Source organism: Impatiens glandulifera, chromosome 5 (assembly GCF_907164915.1).
Source record: "Impatiens glandulifera chromosome 5, dImpGla2.1, whole genome shotgun sequence".
NCBI lineage: Eukaryota > Viridiplantae > Streptophyta > Magnoliopsida > Ericales > Balsaminaceae > Impatiens > Impatiens glandulifera.
Window position 1 is genome coordinate 48,802,054 of NC_061866.1, and position 19,669 is coordinate 48,821,722.

The following is a 19,669-nucleotide window of genomic DNA, read 5'->3' on the forward strand; positions in this document are numbered from 1 at the left end:
ATGAGGATTAACATACCCTTTTTGAGATTGTTTTACTTTTCCATTTAGACAATTTACATTCTATTTTAGTGATAATCGGGTTCCAATAGACATTTGATCGTAATTTAACACCTAATAACATACCAAAATATGTTGATGGAAGATCACAAATTCTGAACCCAACACATTTGTTATTCTTATCCTTCTTTTATTCAATTTTTTTTTTTTTAAAAAAATTTCTGACTTATTAAGATTAACTCAATCGAAATATATATCAAATAATCATAAAATATCTCGAAGAAGTTTAAAATTCTTATAAATAGCATAAACCATGTAGAACGTGTTATAAAAAAAATGACTAAAATATTTATTTATGTACTATATTATTTAATTATCTGATTTGTTTTTCTATTTTATTTTCAAATTTTACCTTATAATATTTGTTAATTTAATTTAATAATTATTAAATATTTTTGTTATGTATTGTAATTATTTGATTTTTTATTTTATTTTATTATTAAAATATTTATTAAATATTTTTTTAAAATATGTAATTTTGATTATTAATTTTAAATTCGAAATTTTTTCATTTAAATTATAATATAACGTGTTATTTATTTGATTAGTTTTTGCGATTGAAAGTGTAAGTAATAATATTAAGAAAAATGATAGAGAGCGCGACTTGAGACAGCGACTGGGAGAACGATGCCTACGTGTGTTAACAGGTGTAATATTCTCTCTCCTATTATTAATTATTTTCTCTCTCTTCTTATTAATCATGAAAATAGAAATATTAAATAAACATTTATTTATAATTTATTTATAAGTAATAAAACTAAAAAAAAATATTAATGAGTCAATAGAAAAAAATAATAATAAAAAGAAAAAATAGGCCATAAAAAATATTTGATAAATAAAGGAATTAAAAAATCATAAAAATAAAATAAAAATAAAAGAGATAAATTCATAATTCAATTAATCAGTGATAATAATTAGGTTTAGAATTTAGTATTTAGAATTTAGGTTTTAGAGTTTAGAGTTTAGAGTTTATGGTTTATGGTTTATGGTTTATGGTTTATGGTTTATGGTTTAGGGTTTAGGGTTTAGGGTTTATGATTTAAGATTTATGATTTATGGTTTATGGTTTAATAAGAGAGAGAAATTATTTAATAAAAGGAGAAAGAAATTAATTAATAAGAGGAGAGAAAATATTCTACAAAAACGTTTTTTAATTATTATTATATTTTTATTTATTTATTAATTCCACCGGTCAACCCACGTAGGCATCGCTCTCCAAGTCGTTGTCTCACAAGTCGTTGTCTCAAAAGTCGTGCTCTCTATCATTCCTCTAATATTAATATTAAAAAACTAATAGTCTATATTTTTATTAAAAAACCTAAAATTCTCTCCTCTCCTTCACCTCCTCCTAGACGGACGAAGACTTTCGCTCACCTCACAGACGGACGAAGAGAAGCTGCCGCAATTGTTCTAGCAGCTAACGAAGGTTCCAGCCGACAAAGAGGGCAGATTGCTCCCTCCAAGTAAAGTAATTCAATGTTTTAATGTTTTAGGGCTATTTCATTGTTTTAATTCCTTCGATTTGACTGTAAAAGCTGTAGAATTTCTGAATAGATTGGAGAAAGGAGTCGAAAGACATAAGCTGAATTGTAAAATGGGGACATCGACGATATGGGCCTATTCTCGGATCATCACAGGAACCATTTTCGGCGGTGGATTAGGGTTCTATGTTATGCATCGGCTGGAAGTCCGATACAAGGTTTAGTTTCCTAACTTAATTTGCTAATTGAAAGAAAGTAATGATCTTGTTCTTAATCCAATAATCCTGATACAATTTTCAGAAACAATGGGATGAGAGACTTAGCAAGTATGAGGAAGAGATGAAGAGAAAAAATGCGATTGAAGAGTCCTTTTAGTTTTTACCCAATTCAGTCTAACCTGTTTTTGGGTTTCTTTTGGCAATGTTCTTCCTTTTTTAAGATAATTTATGATCAAATAATTTAACTGTTGTGATAAGAATCATTATAACATCTAGAGATAAGAATCATTATATAGAACAACCAAACATGTGCACAAATATGATGACAATAGTTTCTCAAAAAAATGCCCTGCTTCCATAAAACACTCTTCCATTGCTTTTAGATTGACCAAATTTTCTCTCATCTGTTTCAACATAATTGTCCAATCCAGATTCATGATCATCCACCCCTTCGGATGGAAGCTTTATTTTAACCATTGCATCTGTTGCTTCAATTATGCTTTTCATATACATCTCCATTATCTCCTCTTGAACAACAACAACATCTTCCTTCTTCAAAACTGCAGAGTTTTCACCCTCAGTCATGATCCCTTCATAAGTTAGTGTTAATTTCACAGATCCAGCTGGGACGTGCAAGAGATCGCTAGATGACAGTTCATATTCAAGAGGCAAATCTTTATTCTTAATATCATCCACAACTACAAAACCCAACAGCTGATCTTCAAGATAATTCTTAATCCTACTTGACATCCATATCTCACATCTTAATGACCAAGAAGATTCAATCATCATATTGACATTCAACCTAAGATTCTCATTGAAAACTGGATTTTTTCCACCTCCATTAATGATCTGTGTTGAAACCCGAGTTTCAGGATCACTAGTCAAATAGACAGTGGCGTATACATCTTGTTTATCATATATACATATGTTGTGTATATCTCTTGCGTTGTGTATGTAAACATCTAGAATTCCAATTGAACTGTTCATCAAAGAAGTTTCTACGGCTAAAGAAACAACCTTAAACAATAAGAAATCGGTAAAATGAACCCTATATCAGATATAACATGGAGTTATGAGCTTGATGACAATAACCCACATATAAAAAACAGCAAGAAACCAAAAAAAAATATCACTAACCCGAGAGAAAGTTGAAAAGATTGAAAGACCATGAAAATGAGTTCTGAAATCATCCGGACATGTCCAAGAAGACAATAAACATATGATAGGTAGAATGGAACAAGCCAAAACAATGGTCAAAGACTGCACGCCAATAAGTTTTTAGGTTAATCTAAATTGAAAATATAATATTTTCATCAATGTCAAGATGGCCGAGTTGGTCTAAGGCGCCAGTTTCAGGTACTGGTCCGAAAGGGCATGGGTTCAAATCCCATTCTTGACAATATTTTTAATTTAACTTTCTTTTATTTAAAATTTATAAATACTTTATTTCAAATAAATTATAAATAAACAAAGGGGGTGTAGCTCATATGGTAGAGCGCTTGCTTCGCATGCGAGAGGCACGGGGTTCGATTCCCCGCACCTCCATGTTTGTTTTATTTAATTTTTTGAACATTTTGGTTAATAAATAACAATACACACGAATAATATATAAAAATAAAAAATAGAACACTTTCCTTCCACATTTTAATCATTTCGTTAAACAACTTATCTTTTCATATATTTTTTTCGAATTAATCTCTAATTTCATGGCCTTATTACACTTTTACTTTGGTCAATCAAATATCTGATTTATATGTTTTAACATTTAACATCGTGGTTTCACACATTGGTCAATCAAATATTTTATTCATATTTTTTAATCACTTTCAATTGATACCAGTCTATTATCTCTTAGCAACCCACATGTCAATCACACCTAGTTAAAGAGTTGTATTTGTTTTGTTATGTTGCAAGTTCGAAACATATGTATAACATTTTTAATTTTATTTTTAACCGTTTGAAGTTTATGGGCGGGTCAACCCACAATCCGATCCAAGTATCCATTTATCACAACTTTCGACCCGAAATCCGGATACTTTGAAAATTAAGCATCATTATGTATATTTAAATTGTCACACGTTCATCAAATTTGATGTTGAACTTAAAATATAAAGTCTTATTAGCCTAATGATTTATGGTTATATTTGTTTTGTTATATTGCAAATTCGAAACATACACATTTTTTTTAACCGTTTGAAATTTTGGGCAGGTCAACTCACAATCCGACTCAAGTATTCATTTACTCTCATATATATATATATCCAAATTAATCAAAACTCTCGACAATCCGGACACACATTTTGAAAATTAAGCATCATTATATATATTATAGTTAGTTAAAAAAATTTAACTTATATATATTTAGATTAATAAATTTAATTATCTTGAGCTTGTTTGATGTTTGGTTATTGAGATAAAATCAACTTTTATCCCCTAAACTCAAAAATCTCATCATCAATATAATCAATCATTTTATTAATTAAAATATCAAAATTTTCATCTACTTAAATATTATATTTTATATTAATATATATATATATATATATATTTCATATTTATTTATTGCATTATAAATTTATTTTCATATAAATTAAATAAGAAATTATTTCATTTTAAAAATATTTTAAATAAAAATAAATTCACAATATAAATAAAATTATAACCTATTATATTATGTAATATGTCATTTAAATTTCAAATAAATAAATAAATATACTAAAAAATAAAATTAAATATATTTAAACAAAAATTTTATTCCTAAACACAACTCTCATTTCAACTGTCTAATCAATTAAAATATCAAAATTATTCTCTACTTATATATTTTATATTAATAAAAAAATATTATTAATATATATATAACATTTAATTTATTACATTATAAAATATTATTAATTATAATGTGTATATTAGGAATAAAAATTTAAAAACCAGGTTTTTTTTTACTAATTCCATCTAACAAAGATTTTTTTGAAAAAATTCAAGATTTATCCCGATAACCCTCAAACGACCAAACGAGCTCTAACAGATAAGAAAGGTAAAAACATCATCTTCTTTCTACTGCTGAGCGCCGCCGCATCAAAACCTGCAAATACGAGAGAATGGGAAAAAACGCGATTCTTGAAGGGAAGAAGATCGTTTTGATTCCTTACATGGAAGCTCATGTTTCAAAGTACCACGAATGGATGCAAGACCCATCTCTCCTTCAAGCCACCGGTTCGGATCCCCTCACGCTCGACGAAGAATACGAGATGCAACTCACCTGGACCCAAGACCCTAACAGTACTATATCTTTCTTCTTCATCTTCCGATCAATTCAAAACTATCTATATCTGAATCAAAACCTAATTTTGCAGAACAAACCTTCATAATTTTGGATAGAGAGTTGATTGATGGAGACTTTACAATTGGAGATCCTCATGTTGAAGGTTTTATATATATTTGCATCTTTTTATCCATTATAACTCCAAACGAGATAAACCCAATAGAGAAATCATGTTGTTTACTAATAATTCTTACTTTCCCAGCCATGGTTGGGGATGTCAATGTATACTTAAATGATTTGGATGATTCACACAAGGCAGAGATAGAAATTATGATTGCTGAACCTAAAAGGTGATTTCTCCTTAACTTTCTTAAGACTATGATTATGTTTGGTTTTCAAAAAAATTGATGTTTGTATTTGATTGGATTAGAATAGGCGTGGAAAGGGGCTAGGAAAGGAAGCTGTTGTTATGATGATGGAATTTGCAGTCGAGAATATGGGAATACATGTTTTTAGCACTAAAATTGGGGATTTAAATGAAGCTTCTATTCATATGTTTCAAAAACTGGTATGAATGAAATAGTCTCTCAAATTGTATGTTATTTCATTTAATTAGGTTTAACTGATTTGGGTTTCTTTCAATCTAGGGTTTTGAAGAGGTTTCCCATAGTCATGTCTTCAAAGAGGCAAGTTGTTCCCCCTTTTGTTGATCTATGTGAGGATTACTAAATGATATGAGAAATTGAGAAATTAATGTTTTTAAATTTTGATTTGATTTGCAGGTAACAATGGAGTTACTAGTGAAGGAGATAAAGTGCAAGGAATTATTAGTTGGCAACATTATTAGACAAATTACTAACTAGATCAGATCTAATACTAACTAATTTAATATTTATATTCTTATTTGAATTGTTTTACAAATGATTGATATTTTTTTATTCTCCTATATTAGCTTGTTTATGAATATTTATAATTAATTTGTTATAATAAAATAAGAAATCTGCTTTCAAAGCAGGCAAATATGATGGGATAATTTGAAATGTCATCTGGGTTATTCTAAATTTTCATATATTAGGCTTTATTGGTGTTGGATTATTCAAATAACCTAAAAAAAAATATTAAAAAAAATTATCACTTTATTTTCTTTTTATTCATCCTATCAATTAATTAATTTATTTATTAAAATATCTCTATTTTAAATTATTATTATTTATATATATTAAAACCTTTAAAATCTTTTTACCAAAAAAAAATATTTTATCTCCTTAAAATCTATCAACAATTTATTTATTTTCCGCTAATATTTATTTATTTTACTGTTATGTGCATTGTGTGCACTATCATTCAAGGCCATTTTATCCGTACCCGTCCTTGTGTTTCTTTGATTGATTACATACAGTAAATCATAAAATAATAATAATAAATCAAAACAAACAATTAAGTACATAAAGTTGACCATATCAAACAAAAACAAAACAAAATAATTAAATCAATGAATGAATTAGAATCGTATGAGGATGAGCATTGGCCAACCCCACTTAAAAATTGAAACCAACTAACATTTATCTCTTTTGCGCGTTTAGGACATTAATTAATAATTAATTAATTAATACACAATTATATTGGGGTGTGTGTGTGTAATTCCTTATTTAGCTAATTAAGGATGATGTCTTCATTTGAAATCCTTTATTTAATTTCCTTTCTATTTTGGTCCATTACAAACCCTAATGTATTAGGTGGGGGTGGGGGTGGTGGCTTGAATAGTACTTAATTTCAGATAAAGATGAACATTTAAGATATTGAAACCCTAATCATATATAATCATAGTCTTGGTGCTGCACTAGCTATTATACTATTCTAGAGTCTTCTTCACCATGCATTTCCTGTAAATTTTAATAATTCTGTCTTCATGATGGAATGAATACATAGTTTCTTTAAAGTCAAGCATTGTATAACTGTAAATTTCAATTTGTCATAAAATAAACTTCATTATATATATATATATATATATATATATATATATATATATATATATATATATATATATATATATATATATAATTAAAAAATGACTCAAATAACTAATTATGTTTTTATAATTTTATTGGATGGCTTATAGAAGAATTCATTTTATTTAATTGTTTTTGTTTTTTATATATATATTTGAAGCAATTATATATGGATAGAAGATAGAAGAAAAAAGATGTGAGTGTATCATGTGTAGCCATAAATTGAGAGTAAAAAGGAGGTTGGGGGAAAAGAAATTGGGTGAAAAGAAAGTGTTTGAATACATTGAATGAGAAGCTAACTTAAGATAAATAATTTGTGGTGGAGAAGTTCAAAGTACAGCTTAGTAAGTACTGTATATATGCCTTATAAATTATGTAATTAAACCAGCAGGTTAAATATATATTGTTAAATCAAATAATATATGATGGATTAATGATTGTGATTCATAAAAGCTTTGTTATATATATATATATATGTTTTAATTAATAATTTGATAAGAAATATCTTATAATAGAGAGTAATGAAGATGAGTGGAGGAATACTTTATGCAGGTGCCTGTCATTTTTCAAAGATAGAGGTATAGATTCTCTATCTCTCTCTCTCACTGAAAGTATGTTTGGATTTACCCTTATTTTCCCATTTCCATTTTATGCCCAACATATTTCATTTATATATATTATTAGGCTGTGTTAATTGTTAAAAAAACTAAAAACAAAAAAAAGTTGCATATATCAATCAAATTATTACATTACTATACAAGTCATATAAAAAAACCTTAAATCTTTAAATAAAGAAAGAAAAACGCAATAACCTTGTAAAAAACTTAATTTTTTTTTTGAAAATAATTAGTGTCACTCATGATAGGATATTACTCATTTTCCATTGCTACAATTGATGTAGCTAAACTAATAAGAAAAAAGGTCAATTACTATAAAAATGAAAAATAAGTCTTTAGTTTAATTGATGATATAATTTATTTATTTTGATAAGTAAAGAAGAAACTAGAATGACATCCACAGTTATAGATCGAATTCATGACTTTTTGGTATCGTTGACTTTTACCACTAAATTACCTTGAACTCTTGGTGAGGTAATTGATGATATAATTATTTCTCACTAATTTTGCATTATATAATAATTCTGCAAGGTTCATAAATAGTTTTTTTCTCTACATTATACCTCGATAAAAAATTCGTGAATGTAAAATGATGTTCTCTCTTTTCGGGCGCAAATTGACGTCATCAGCACGCTCTACTTCAAGAAACATCTGCATGGTGTCATAATCTACTTCCACAAAACAATATATAGTTTCCCATAAATTTGGGTTTGAGTGTTTAGTCTCATGCATCATTCATCGAGTCCACTATACCTAGCCTTGACTCAATATAGCCTTGATTATTGTCTATATATTGCTTATAATGAATTATATATGTTGACTTGGAGTAATTTTTCTTCCCCTTTTTTCCTTCTGTCAATTAGGATTGGATTTATGACACCCTCCTTAGTCCTCCTTGTAGTGCTTATGAAATAAGAGTGCATGGGGATAGATATTAGTGCATATATATATATATATATTTAAAAAAGAAGTGTGGACTTGAAATATTGCAATTTGAGTAAATGATATTGGTTTATGGGTATGGTGTGAAATGGGATCAGGAGCAGACCCCACAAAACCAGACACTCATAGCTTGTTAGATGTTGGGTTTTTATAAAAAAAATATATATTAAATTCAGCTCTAGTTAATTCTTTGATAAATAACATGTTTTTCATCAAATAAATTTCATTTTTTTCAAAAGAATCCAATAATAATAATCCCTTGATCAAACAAGATGTGAAAGTGCTCATGTGAGAAAGATAGTACTGAAAAGCTAGCTAGCTATCAATTAACAAACAATTTGCAAATCTAATTAAGGTTTTGATAGGAACAAGCACTATGATCACCTCCACCAATTACATATAATCATATATATATTCTCTAATTCTAATATATATCATCATTATCATTAGTTTTATTCTCATCCATCATGATGATGATATATGATCATGAATTCATGATGATGGGTGATCATGAATTCATGATGATGGTGATCAATAATAGCTTTAATTGATCGCATGCACCGCCACTCCAACCTTGATCACATAACTGCATTTATGGGGGTCTTCTTAGCAACCCCATTCCACTTCTCATTTATCCTCAACCAAACACGTACGTCTCTTACCAACTACCTTCTATACTTTTTATGGGTTTAGATTTTTACAAATCAAGTTAGTTGCAATACCTATCTCAAGATCCACATGTATAACCCTAGCTTTTTTCATTTTTTAAAATAATTCAAATATAATTAAATATTATTTCATTTCTTTCTTAACACTGCTCAATTCATTAATCAAATACTATAATATCTTTTATTTAAAATTTTAAATTTATTTTATCATTATAAATTAATGTCTCTTAAAATTTGATGAAAAGAAAAATTCAACTATAATTGGGCATATTTGAAAACAAGAAACTGGAATGTAGCTGAATTTGAACGAAAAATATTTGTTAATATATACTTAATTAAAATATATTTTAAAATATTAAAATAATTAATGTATTATTTCAATAACTTCAAATTAATTTGTATAACAATCAATTAATATGTCCTCATTTATTTTTGTTGGAATTAATTACTATATAAAATTTTAATGGTAGGGGACCGATTGAGTAAATAAATGTCCTTATAAAAAAAATATGAAGTGGAGAGATGAAAAAGGCAAAATGTCCCTATATATATAAGTAACGTAGTAGTAGTAGCACTAACTCATCAAATAATTATTAATTAACAGCTAGCTTAGCTCCGATCGATCGATCCTTCAACTGAATTAATGCAGCGTATATTGGCCGTCATGATGGGTACCATCGGAAACATGAAGAAGACCCGCCGGGTCGCCGACGAGACCATCCTCGCCACCGCCGGAAACCTAGTCGAGTTACCTCAGGGCCGCAGGAGGAGGAGACATGGATATAAGGGTATTTCTGTCATTTTTACCATTGTCTTAGCTCCACTCTCTTGTCTCATGTCATCGACTCAACCCAACGGTGGCGGCGTTGACAGTGTTTGGGCATCCGGAGATATGGGTCTCATGTCGGAAATGAATCATCTCATGGTCAACGACAGCATGCGTTACGCCATATTGTTGTAACGCTGCTAACGCCCAATAATTCTAATTCCATCTGCGATCAGTTTTTTCTTAAATGTCATGTGCATATATATATATATAAAGAGGGCGATCGAGTTCATTATACACCTTATTATATATAATTAATGTATATATACAAATATTATCCTTTTTTTCTTGATCTTTCTTGATGTTGAAGGTTTAATAATTGTGTTTTTTTTTTTGTTTTGTTAAGAATTAAATGTTTTGTTTGATGGGTAATTTGGGCAACTGGAGAAATTCTGTGAATCAATAAATCTAAAAGTGATTGAGTTATATGCTGAGACCTACTTTAGTAAATAACTTCCCAAAAACATAGAGAACCCCACCCACATCACATATGACCATGATTTATTTCCACTAACTAATAAAGTTATACCAAACATTATTATTTATATATTCACAAATTAATATTGGTCATGTAAGTAAAAATATTACCCATAAATTGGTTTCACCTAGTTAGCTTAGCTGGCTCATAAATTATATACAATTAATCTTTTTCATTTTAAGGAACAAAATTTATTTCTAAAAGAGTTCGATATCAATTAAAACAAATTAAGTTGAGGGAGTTAGGTTAGCTTACTACATTAAAAAAAAATCTTTTTGTTTTAATTTTAGCTATATGAAATTGTCGATGGATTAAATCATTATTAGCGGAAAAAATCAACAAGCTATTCAAATTTCATAGGAACACCTAGAGATGGAGTGAAATTGAAGTTGAACAAACAAATGTTATTAAATTTATTAATATATACATAATTATATAATAAAAATCAAAAACATTATTTTATATAAACTAATACCCAATAAGATATTAAAAATAAAAAATAATTTGAAGGTAAACTAAAATTTTTTGTCCAAACCCAACTCTAATATTGGAGTGTTTTCAAACAAGACCATTAATATTTAGAGAGTTACATGAGAGTAATAAGACAGTGAGAAGGGGAGCATTTTTTTTATGTATTCCAACAAATTAACCACACATGTTATTTACATATAAATAAATAAATAAAAGTTCTATAGTGTTTCTGAATAAGCAGAATATATATAATTAAGCATCTATATAGTATAAAATATAACATTCAGTTGGGAGAGAGGATAGAAATTAAAAAGGTACAATTAATGATGGTGTTTGGGGTCTTGTCAATCTCACTAGACAGAGTCAACTACTTACTCATCATAATTAATGGAGACCCCTCCCTCAGCCATGTTGAATCATGGGTTTTTTTTAGTTTTAAGTTTTTATTTGTTGAAAATTAAAATAGTTTTTTTGAAAAGTAAAATGTGTAATTACAAATCCAACCACATCTTCTAATTCTCCCTGCAGTTTCATAATCAAATTATTAGCTCAAATCAAACCTTTAATTGGTTCCTTCCTCTACTATATATGATATGATATGCAAATCAGGAATTGAAAATTGTACAGCATTCTAGCTAATTATTCATGTATAAATTATTCGATCAAATCTCAAACAAGATGTAAAACAATGACCTGGATGAGAGGACTCATGATCGAGATCATCTTCTAACCAGGCAAAAGCAAAATGAAATCTCATTACACAAGGTCAGAAAATTGTATTTCTTTCTTGCTTAATTTGTGTTCTTTACACAGAACATGTAGACTTGCTGCTCTTCTTCTTCTTCTTCTTAATAATAATTTCCTCATCAAGAAGACCACTAGAAGATCGAGATATTTGATATTTGGTTCCTCATCTCACACCGCCCCCTCTCAATGAATTTAACCGTCTCTCCCTTTCATCCAGCTCTGCCATCACAGCCGGTTCCTGTTTTTTCCTTTCCTTTGATATTGTGGTGGTTGTCATAGATCCAATTTTCTCGAAAGCAACCTATATATACATCAAATAATTCATCACACAATAATCGGGTATGTCTTCATTCGAAAAGATCATCATCATACCGTCAATAACTCGTCAGGATCAAATAGATGATGGCTTGTATTCTGCAGTATGTTTATCACATCTCCAACATGGTGAGCCCCAAGCACAGCATCCTCTTTCATCTGCAAATCAATAACATATCCATCAGAATAATTAATTCAAATTAGTTAAAAATAGATCCTCCCTTCCCAACCAACCTTGAAGATTGCCAAGGCAACATGAAAAAGAACCTTTGCCCCCTCATAGAAAAGAACATCCCATACTCTCAAAGTTGTCTGCAATTTTTCAAAAAAAGTTTATGAAGAAGATACAACTGAAAATGTTATAGGTGTTTTCGAGTAATTAAGTTACCTCTGATGGCAAACTCTTGGAGAAGAGGCAAAGGAACCATTCAGTGGCTACAAGTGATACATCAAATTCTAGAGCTTCCAAATGATTAGCTATCCTGCATTGCAAAAACCAGCATTCAAGATTCTGAAAGAAAGAACACAGCTTCATTTGATTGATTATATAAGAAAAAAGACTGACCTTGGACAGTTTTTAACTAAAAGATCCTTGAACACTCTCTGTTCAACATGACAACCCGACAAGTTATTCGTGTAGCAATCATTTACCAAAACGTCTTCAAGAAGAACTGCTAACATCCAGAAAGCATCTTCTTCTGTTTTCATCACCAGCAACAAGAAAGCTGCAATATAATTTAATCCCTGCACACCAAAACAGACAGACAGTAGTAAGGTTATATGTTCTTTTCGGTTGTTCGAGTTTGAACATGAAAAATGAATTCCCCACCCCACCCCACCTACCTGACAATAACCAACTTCACAATCACGGAAAGAATACCCTACAAGAACACGTCTAAGAGCAGCATGACCTTTCGGTGTGTCTAACCAAGGGTGACCTGGGAATGTTCTTCGTAGATCCTGAATAAACAATCATACTGATCAATTCTTCAATTTTCTTTTGGAATTCAACTTAAACAGTCAATTCAATCAAACAAAAGAAACTCACATGATCAATCTGTCGCGTTGCAGGTGTGATCTTACCATCAACTGCCTTGCTAAGATCATCATAATAGCTTTCAGGCACCGTTGATTTCTTCTTTGCTGCTCCAGACAGGGTAAACCAGACTTTAGGCCTTAGAACGGGTGGGATACCCTTCCTAATGAGCCTCTTCAAGGTAACTGCATTGGCTAAAGTTGAAAACTTTAGGGTTGATGAGAAATGAGCTTGAAGATACCAATTAGCACCTTTGCTAGCTTCTAAGGCCCACCAAACCTTACCCTGTTTCCTCACCTTCTCTCTAACCTCATTCAGTATATTCACATCATCCACATTTCCTTCAACTGTAAATCCATAAATATCTTGGAACTTTACAGTTAGGTTAGCCCTCCTGGCGTGGATGCTTGGCCTTAGTATGTTAACATGAGATTGATATTCAGAGGATAAACCCCTCTTGTTATGAGTTCCAAACATCTTTCTTTACAGAATTGGTAATACCCGGAGGAGAATTCAGACCGTGAAACAGTCAATCAATCTTGAAGGCTTCAAAAAAGATGACGATTTCCTTCTTCTGAGATGTGCACGTCGAGATTTTTTAGCTTCTTATCTCAAATGTCAATCTAATCTCCACTTCTCCAATACGATAAACCTAAACAAACAGTTTTTCAAATTTCACCCCCGAAACGAAGCTTGAAAACAAATTTGAACAAAAACCCACGTACCCAATGAAGAAGAAATGAGATCTTTCTAGCACATCACACGAAAGAAGGAAATTAAAGGTAAAGGAGAGAGAGAGGAGGAGGATTGGCTTTAATGGGTGCTTTCTTTAATCAAGCAACAAAGAAAGATATCTTCAATCCTGGAGGAAAAAAGACGATCTTTTTCCCCCCTCTTCTCCTCCTCCGAAAGAGGAAAAATGGAAGATGGAAATAAAGATGGGAAATTTTTATTTGGGTTTTGGATGCACGATGAAGAAGAGGATTAACCAGGAGGGGGTATCGGAATTCAGACCAGAAACGGAAGGTGTTAAGAATTAGAGATATAAAATCAAAAAAATATGTTTGAGGAACGTTATGGCCGACGAGAGATTTCTGCGTCTATTGTCGTTGCGTTCTTAAGGTCGCGTTTGGATATAGATTAAGATTTGCAAACAAAACAAAAAAAACAGTGCTTTTATAACGTTAACATTGGAGGAGTCCTTTTACAAAATTTTCCCCTGTTTGGGTTGTGTCCAAATTCTCATTTTGTTTGCTTTCAATTCAAAAGATTAGATTTTGAAATATTTAAATAATTTTAAATAATCACAATTAAATTACTAACATTAATATGACACATAAATAATAAATTTAAAACTCTTCAGAGAAAACTTTATTTTATAACTTTAATAATAAAGAGTCTTAAATGATAAAGTTTAAAAAAAATATATTAAAAAACACAATTAACTCGAATAAGAATCTTGATCTATCGATTTGATTATGTTCGGTTTCATCAAAAGATAGATTTTGAAATTATTTAGAGAATTCTAAATAACCCTCCTAAAACAAGCTAAATTAAAAAATATTAACTTACACATTTCACACTAATTTATAATCATGATTTGTAATATAATAATAAGTCTTCTTAGATATTTTTCTTTTTTTTATTTTAATTAACATTCTTAGTGAAGCAAACAAATATGTCAATAAACTTTATTATTTATGCACAAACAGTAAATTTGCGCAATCTAAGTGATAATATTTTCTTTATTTAAACATGTGAAATTAGTGTTTATTGAAAAAATAAAAATGTTTATATTTATTAGAAACTATAATTACTAATCTAAATCACTTACTCTTAAATAAGTTAAAGATTATTTATTTCATTTTAATATCTATTTAGTCTTTTATTGGTTCAGTTTGATTTTTTAAATTTAATAGGTAACAAAAAATATTTATTGAACTGTACAAAAATAATATCCATACTCATTTATAGAAGAACATTTACATGTTTAAATGTTGTTGGTTATTTAATAACCTAGTCAGTTATACTTTTTTTTTTTAATTTTCTGATTGTGTTATCAGTTATAAAATAAACTAGCATTTAGCCTGTGCATTTGCACGAGTAATAATATAAAAACCGTGAAAAAAAATTACGGATAACATTTTTTATTTTATTTTTAACCGTTTTAAATTTATGGGTGAGTCAACCCAAAATCCGACTCAATTATCCATTTACTCAACATCATTATATATTAGTTAGTTAAAAAGTTGAACTTATATTAATATTAAAACGTCCCGCGTTTATCAAATTTGGTGTTGAATTTAAAATATAAAGTCTTTATAGCCTAGTTGGTTAAAAAGTTGTACTTGTTTTGTTAGGTTGCAAGTTCGAAACATACCTCTAGAATTTTTAATTTTATTTTTAACCGTTTTAAATTTAAAAACGGGTCAACCCACAATCCGACCCAAGTATCCAAATTAACCACAGCTCTCGACCCAGCAATCTGGACACTTTAAAAATTAAGCATCATTATATATATATCTATATCTATATATATATATATATATATATAGATTAGTTAGTTAAAAAGTTGAACCTATATTAATATTAAAACGTCCCGCGTTTATCAAATTTGGTGTTGAATTTAAAAAATAAAGTCTTTGTAGCCTAGTTGGTTAAAGAGTTGTACTTGTTTTGTTAGGTTGCAAGTTCGAAACATACCTCTAGCATTTTTAATTTTATTTTTAACCGTTTTAAATTTAAAAACGGGTCAACCCACAATCCGACCCAAGTATCCAAATTAACCACAGCTCTCGACCCGACAATCTGGACACTTTAAAAATTAAGCATCATTATATATATATATATATATATATATATATATATATATATATATATATATTAGTTAGTTAAAAAGTTGAACTTATATTAATATTAAAACGTTCCGCATTTATCAAATTTGGTGTTGAATTTAAAATATAAAGTCTTTGTAGCCTAGTTGGTTAAAGAGTTGTACTTGTTTTGTTAGGTTGCAAATCGAAACATACATCTAACATTTTTAATTTTATTTTTAACCGTTTTAAATTTAAAAACGGGTCAACCCACAATCCGACCCAAGTATCCAAATTAACCACAGCTCTTGACCCGACAATCCGGACACTTTAAAAATTAAGCATCATTATATATATATAGATTAGTTAGTTAAAAAGTTGAACTTATATTAATATTAAAAAGTCCCGCGTTTATCAAATTTGGTGTTGAATTTAAAATATAAAGTCTTTGTAGCCTAGTTGGTTAAAGAGTTTACTTGTTTTGTTAGGTTGCAAGTTCGAAACATACCTCTAGCATTTTTAATTTTATTTTTAACCGTTTTAAATTTAAAAATGGGTCAACCCACAATCCGACCCAAGTATCCAAATTAACCACAGCTCTCGACCCGGCAATCCGGACACTTTAAAAATTAAGCATCATTATATATATATAGATTAGTTAGTTAAAAAGTTGAACTTATATTAATATTAAAACGTCCCGTGTTTATCAAATTTGGTGTTGAATTTAAAATATAAAGTCTTTGTAGCCTAGTTGGTTAAAGAGTTGTACTTGTTTTGTTAGGTTGCAAGTTCGAAACATACCTCTAGCATTTTTAATTTTATTTTTAACCGTTTTAAATTTAAAAACGGGTCAACCCACAATCCGACCCAAATATCCAAATTAACCACAGCTCTCGACCCGGCAATCCGGACACATTAAAAATTAAGCATCATTATATATATATAGATTAGTTAGTTAAAAAGTTGAACTTATATTAATATTAAAACGTCCCGTGTTTATCAAATTTGGTGTTGAATTTAAAATATAAAGTTTTTGTAGCCTAGTTGGTTAAAAAGTTGTACTTGTTTTGTTAGGTTGCAAGTTCGAAACATACCTCTAGCATTTTTAATTTTATTTTTAACTGTTTTAAATTTAAAAACGGGTCAACCCACAATCCGACCCAAGTATCCAAATTAACCACAGCTCTCGACCCGGCAATCCGGACACTTTAAAAATTAAGTATCATTATATATATATAGATTAGTTAGTTAAAAAGTTGAACTTATATTAATATTAAAACGTCCCGTGTTTATCAAATTTGGTGTTGAATTTAAAATATAAAGTCTTTGTAGCCTAGTTGGTTAAAGAGTTGTACTTGTTTTGTTAGGTTGCAAGTTCGAAACATACCTCTAGCATTTTTAATTTTATTTTTAACCGTTTTAAATTTAAAAACGGGTCAACCCACAATCCGACCCAAATATCCAAATTAACCACAGCTCTCGACCCGGCAATCCGGACACATTAAAAATTAAGCATCATTATATATATATAGATTAGTTAGTTAAAAAGTTGAACTTATATTAATATTAAAACGTCCCGTGTTTATCAAATTTGGTGTTAAATTTAAAATATAAAGTTTTTGTAGCCTAGTTGGTTAAAAAGTTGTACTTGTTTTGTTAGGTTGCAAGTTCGAAACATACCTCTAGCATTTTTAATTTTATTTTTAACTGTTTTAAATTTAAAAACGGGTCAACCCACAATCCGACCCAAGTATCCAAATTAACCACAGCTCTCGACCCGGCAATCCGGATACTTTAAAAATTAAGCATCATTATATATATATAGATTAGTTAGTTAAAAAGTTGAACTTATATTAATATTAAAACGTCTCGCGTTTATCAAATTTGGTGTTGAATTTAAAATATAAAGTCTTTGTAGCCTAGTTGGTTAAAGAGTTGTACTTGTTTTGTTATGTTGCAAGTTCGAAACATACCTCTAGCATTTTTAATTTTATTTTTAACCGTTTTAAATTTAAAAACGGGTCAACCCACAATCCGACCCAAGTATCCAAATTAACCACAGCTCTCGACCCGGCAATCCGGACACTTTAAAAATTAAGCATCATTATATATATATAGATTAGTTAGTTAAAAAGTTGAACTTATATTAATATTAAAACGTCCCGCGTTTATCAAATTTGGTGTTGAATTTAAAATATAAAGTCTTTGTAGCCTAGTTGGTTAAAGAGTTGTACTTGTTTTGTTAGGTTGCAAGTTCGAAACATACCTCTAGCATTTTTAATTTTATTTTTAACCGTTTTAAATTTAAAAACGGGTCAACTCACAATCCGACCCAAGTATCCAAATTAACCACAGCTCTCGACCCGGCAATCCGGACACTTTAAAAATTAAGCATCATTATATATATATAGATTAGTTAGTTAAAAAGTTGAACTTGTATTAATATTAAAACATCCCGCGTTTATCAAATTTGGTGTTGAATTTAAAATATAAAGTCTTTGTAGCCTAGTTGGTTAAAAAGTTGTATTTGTTTTGTTAGGTTGCAAGTTCGAAACATACCTATAGCATTTTTAATTTTATTTTTAACCGTTTTAAATTTAAAAACGGGTCAACCCACAATCCGACCCAAGTATCCAAATTAACCAAAGCTCTCGACCCGGCCATCCGGACACTTTAAAAATTAAGCATCATTATATATATAGATTAGTTAGTTAAAAAGTTAAACTTATATTAATATTAAAACGTTCCGCATTTATCAAATTTGGTGTTGAATTTAAAATATAAAGTCTTTGTAGCCTAGTTGGTTAAAGAGTTGTACTTGTTTTGTTAGGTTGCAAGTTCGAAACATACCTCTAGCATTTTTAATTTTATTTTTAACTGTTTTAAATTTAAAAACGGGTCAACCCACAATCCGACCCAAGTATCCAAATTAACCACAGCTCTCGACCCGGCAATCCGGACACTTTAAAAATTAAGCATCATTATATATATATAGATTGTTTAGATTTATTTTATTACAAATGTATATTATACTCATCTCAGATCTACAAATGACGGTTAAAAACTTGTAAATATAAAATTAAATTTGAGTTTATATTCTTAATACATTTATTCATTAACTAATATTTGCTTGAAACTAAAGCTTCTTATTTGAAATAAAATTAAAGCTATATATATTATAAAAAATGAGTATTCCCCTCTTTTAGCCTAGTGACAATAAGGGTAGTCTTCTTGAAATGTCCCTTTGTTCGAGCCCGTAAGACGATAAATTCCTGCACCTAGTTAAATTGACACATTTATCATCGTTTATGTAATATAAATAAATTGAAGTCAAATTGCGCCTACTATCTTAAAATTTTAATGAATATAAATTTTGATAAATAAATTGAATGGGTTCAATTATATTGTTTAATAGGTTGTTTTATAACTTTTATTAGCTTGCCGATCTCCTAATACCATACAAAGATATTGTATTTAAGCCTCTCCAAATTTATAAACAAATAATCAAAATAATTTTTTTTATAAAATTAATCTGGATCGGAGCTGATTCTATTGAAAAGATAGGTAGTTGGTAACATAACTTGTATAATTAAATATATTATCTTATTCTATCAATTACAAGGATACTATGCTCTAGAATAGATGGGATTGGAATAAATAAATAAATATATAAATCTATACTAAAATATCTCAGATCTGTCTATGCCTTACGCACGTAACCAT

The 19,669-nt window shown here is 29.2% G+C and overlaps 4 protein-coding genes and 2 non-coding genes across 6 annotated transcripts; 4 read left to right on the forward strand and 2 right to left on the reverse strand.

Moving 5' to 3' along the window:
• Positions 1-2,092: 2,092 nt before the first annotated feature.
• Positions 2,093-3,305, reverse strand: LOC124939577. The gene is made up of 2 exons (XM_047480038.1): positions 3,300-3,305; positions 2,093-2,776 (listed from the first exon to the last, which is right to left on the reverse strand). The coding sequence occupies exons 1-2, from the start codon at positions 3,303-3,305 to the stop codon at positions 2,093-2,095; spliced, it is 690 nt and encodes a 229-aa protein (XP_047335994.1).
• On the forward strand, positions 3,078-3,158 carry TRNAL-CAG. The gene has a single exon. It is a non-coding gene; the product is annotated as a tRNA-Leu (tRNA).
• TRNAA-CGC lies at positions 3,232-3,304 on the forward strand. Its single transcript has one exon. It is a non-coding gene; the product is annotated as a tRNA-Ala (tRNA).
• Positions 3,306-4,797: 1,492 nt separating the features above from the next.
• Positions 4,798-5,974, forward strand: LOC124940227 (N-acetyltransferase 9-like protein). Its single transcript, XM_047480718.1, has 6 exons — positions 4,798-5,041; positions 5,116-5,187; positions 5,287-5,374; positions 5,460-5,592; positions 5,672-5,710; positions 5,807-5,974. The coding sequence occupies exons 1-6, from the start codon at positions 4,861-4,863 to the stop codon at positions 5,885-5,887; spliced, it is 594 nt and encodes a 197-aa protein (XP_047336674.1). The 5' UTR covers positions 4,798-4,860; the 3' UTR covers positions 5,888-5,974.
• A 3,929-nt stretch (positions 5,975-9,903) lies between these two features.
• On the forward strand, positions 9,904-10,221 carry LOC124939580. Its single transcript, XM_047480040.1, has one exon. It carries the CDS (start codon positions 9,904-9,906, stop codon positions 10,219-10,221), a length of 318 nt encoding a protein of 105 aa, XP_047335996.1.
• Positions 10,222-11,664: 1,443 nt separating this feature from the next.
• LOC124938320 (growth hormone-regulated TBC protein 1-like) lies at positions 11,665-14,233 on the reverse strand. Its single transcript, XM_047478741.1, has 8 exons — positions 13,859-14,233; positions 13,146-13,785; positions 12,941-13,057; positions 12,663-12,841; positions 12,486-12,579; positions 12,332-12,409; positions 12,155-12,256; positions 11,665-12,083 (listed from the first exon to the last, which is right to left on the reverse strand). The coding sequence occupies exons 2-8, from the start codon at positions 13,608-13,610 to the stop codon at positions 11,946-11,948; spliced, it is 1,173 nt and encodes a 390-aa protein (XP_047334697.1). The 5' UTR covers positions 13,611-13,785; positions 13,859-14,233; the 3' UTR covers positions 11,665-11,945.
• Between the last annotated feature and the right edge of the window lie 5,436 nt (positions 14,234-19,669).

Excerpts from the sequence above, each read along its gene's own strand:
- LOC124940227 (XM_047480718.1), top strand. The coding sequence starts at position 4,861 with ATGGGAAAAAACGCGATTCTTGAAGGGAAGAAGATCGTTTTGATTCCT. Across the intron at positions 5,593-5,671 it reads TTCATATGTTTCAAAAACTG|GGTTTTGAAGAGGTTTCCCA; the intron begins GTATGAATGAAA and ends CTTTCAATCTAG. Across the intron at positions 5,711-5,806 it reads ATAGTCATGTCTTCAAAGAG|GTAACAATGGAGTTACTAGT; the intron begins GCAAGTTGTTCC and ends TTTGATTTGCAG.
- LOC124939580 (XM_047480040.1), top strand. The coding sequence starts at position 9,904 with ATGCAGCGTATATTGGCCGTCATGATGGGTACCATCGGAAACATGAAG.
- LOC124938320 (XM_047478741.1), bottom strand. The coding sequence starts at position 13,610 with ATGTTTGGAACTCATAACAAGAGGGGTTTATCCTCTGAATATCAATCT. Across the intron at positions 12,842-12,940 it reads GTGAAGTTGGTTATTGTCAG|GGATTAAATTATATTGCAGC; the intron begins GTAGGTGGGGTG and ends TTTGGTGTGCAG. Across the intron at positions 12,257-12,331 it reads TTGCCTTGGCAATCTTCAAG|ATGAAAGAGGATGCTGTGCT; the intron begins GTTGGTTGGGAA and ends ATTGATTTGCAG.